Genomic DNA, 1,511 nt, shown 5'->3' with positions numbered 1-1,511 from the left:
GTGTGTGTGTGTGTGGTCAAATTAAAATAAATGAATGAATAATTAAAATGAAATAAATAATTATTTTAAGCTATAGTAATATAAACAAATACATATAAAAATCACACTTCTATCCAAATGTGTGTACTTAAGTTGTACTACATCTTATTTTATGATAGTACATTTTTTTTAGAGAACAGATATGTCAAATTTTTATTTTTAATAGTAGTCATAAAGTTATCTGTGTCCAAGATATACACATGAAACAAACAAAATAACTATTATTTTATTTATTTATTTATTTATTTATTTATTTATTTATTTATTTTAGAGAGAGAGATTTTTGCTATAGGGTGCATGTCCTTGCTGGAGAGACAGACAGAAAGACAGAAAGCAAGAAATCACCTCCCAGAGAGAGTAGCCATTCCTCAATCCCTTCTTTATTCTCCTCTCAGGATTTTGGGCACACACATACACACACACAGCATGAGTTTAAGCCTCCAGGTTCAGGACTCAAACTGTAGTTGACTCCATTGAAGTCCAGCAACATAATTGTTGTGCCATCTGTTGGTCCCAACTATTATAATACATTAATAAGTAATATAAGACACAAAGCTACATTTATAAGTAACAAGAGAAGAAATTCAGGAATTATAATTTGATCCAAGTCTTGAAAGAAATGTCCAAGAAGTGGTAGATAAAATAGAGCTAGTATCAAGATATGTAAAAAAGAAAAGAAAAGCAAGCATTCAATTTATGGGTAAAATTTTGACTACCACGGGACTAGCAGGTGGTGAGGTTGTTAAGATGCTGGACACTCCCACATGGCCGACCATGGTTTGAGTCCTGGACCTGGTGGCTTGCTTTCTCACTCCCCCACCTGTGGTCTCTCTAGTCAAATTAAAATAAATTAATGAATAAATTAAATTAAATAATTCTTTAAAAAATTGTAACTATAGCATTTATTTTCCCAGGCCGAAAACTCTCTTCCAAATGTAATGGAGTCAGCTTTTTATTTTGAACAAGCTGGAATTGGTCTGGGCACTGATGAAACTTACCGCATATTTCTTGCCCTCAAACAACTTACCGACACTCACCCAATCCAAAGATGCCGTTTCTGGGGCAAGATCTTCGGTTTGGAAATGAATTATATTGTAGCTGAAGTGGAATTTCGTGAGGGGGAAGACGAAGAAGAGGTAGAGGAAGAAGATATAGCTGAAGAAAGAGACAACGGAGAAAGTGAAGCTGAAGAAGACGAGGAGGATGAATTACCAAAACCTTTTTACAGTCCCCCACAGGCTATACCAAAAGAAGAAAGTAGGACAGGTGCCAACAAATACACCTATTTTGTTTGCAATGAACCAGGAAGACCATGGGTGAAGTTACCCTTAGTTACACCTGCACAAATTGTTATTGCAAGGAAGATCAAGAAATTTTTCACTGGGCGATTGGATGCTCCCATCATAAGCTACCCACCTTTCCCGGGAAATGAGAGCAATTACTTACGGGCACAAATTGCTCGAATTTCAGCA

At 35.7% G+C, this 1,511-nt stretch overlaps 1 protein-coding gene across 2 annotated transcripts in view; it reads left to right on the top strand.

The window, feature by feature from the left end:
• RSPH4A (radial spoke head component 4A) overlaps nucleotides 1–1,511 on the top strand; it is a 12,974-nt gene that overhangs the window by 6,050 nt on the left and 5,413 nt on the right. For both annotated transcript variants that reach the window (XM_006157879.3, XM_006157880.3), the window contains exon 3: nucleotides 954–1,511. This exon is cut by the window's right edge and continues 213 nt beyond it. In XM_006157879.3, coding sequence (XP_006157941.1) covers nucleotides 954–1,511 — 558 coding nt within the window. The remainder of the gene's footprint in view (nucleotides 1–953) is intronic.

The sequence above is a fragment of the Tupaia chinensis genome, unplaced genomic scaffold, assembly GCF_000334495.1.
Source record: "Tupaia chinensis unplaced genomic scaffold, TupChi_1.0 Scaffold000563_1, whole genome shotgun sequence".
NCBI classification, from domain to species: Eukaryota; Metazoa; Chordata; class Mammalia; order Scandentia; family Tupaiidae; genus Tupaia; species Tupaia belangeri.
This window is presented reverse-complemented; position numbering and strand designations above follow the sequence as displayed.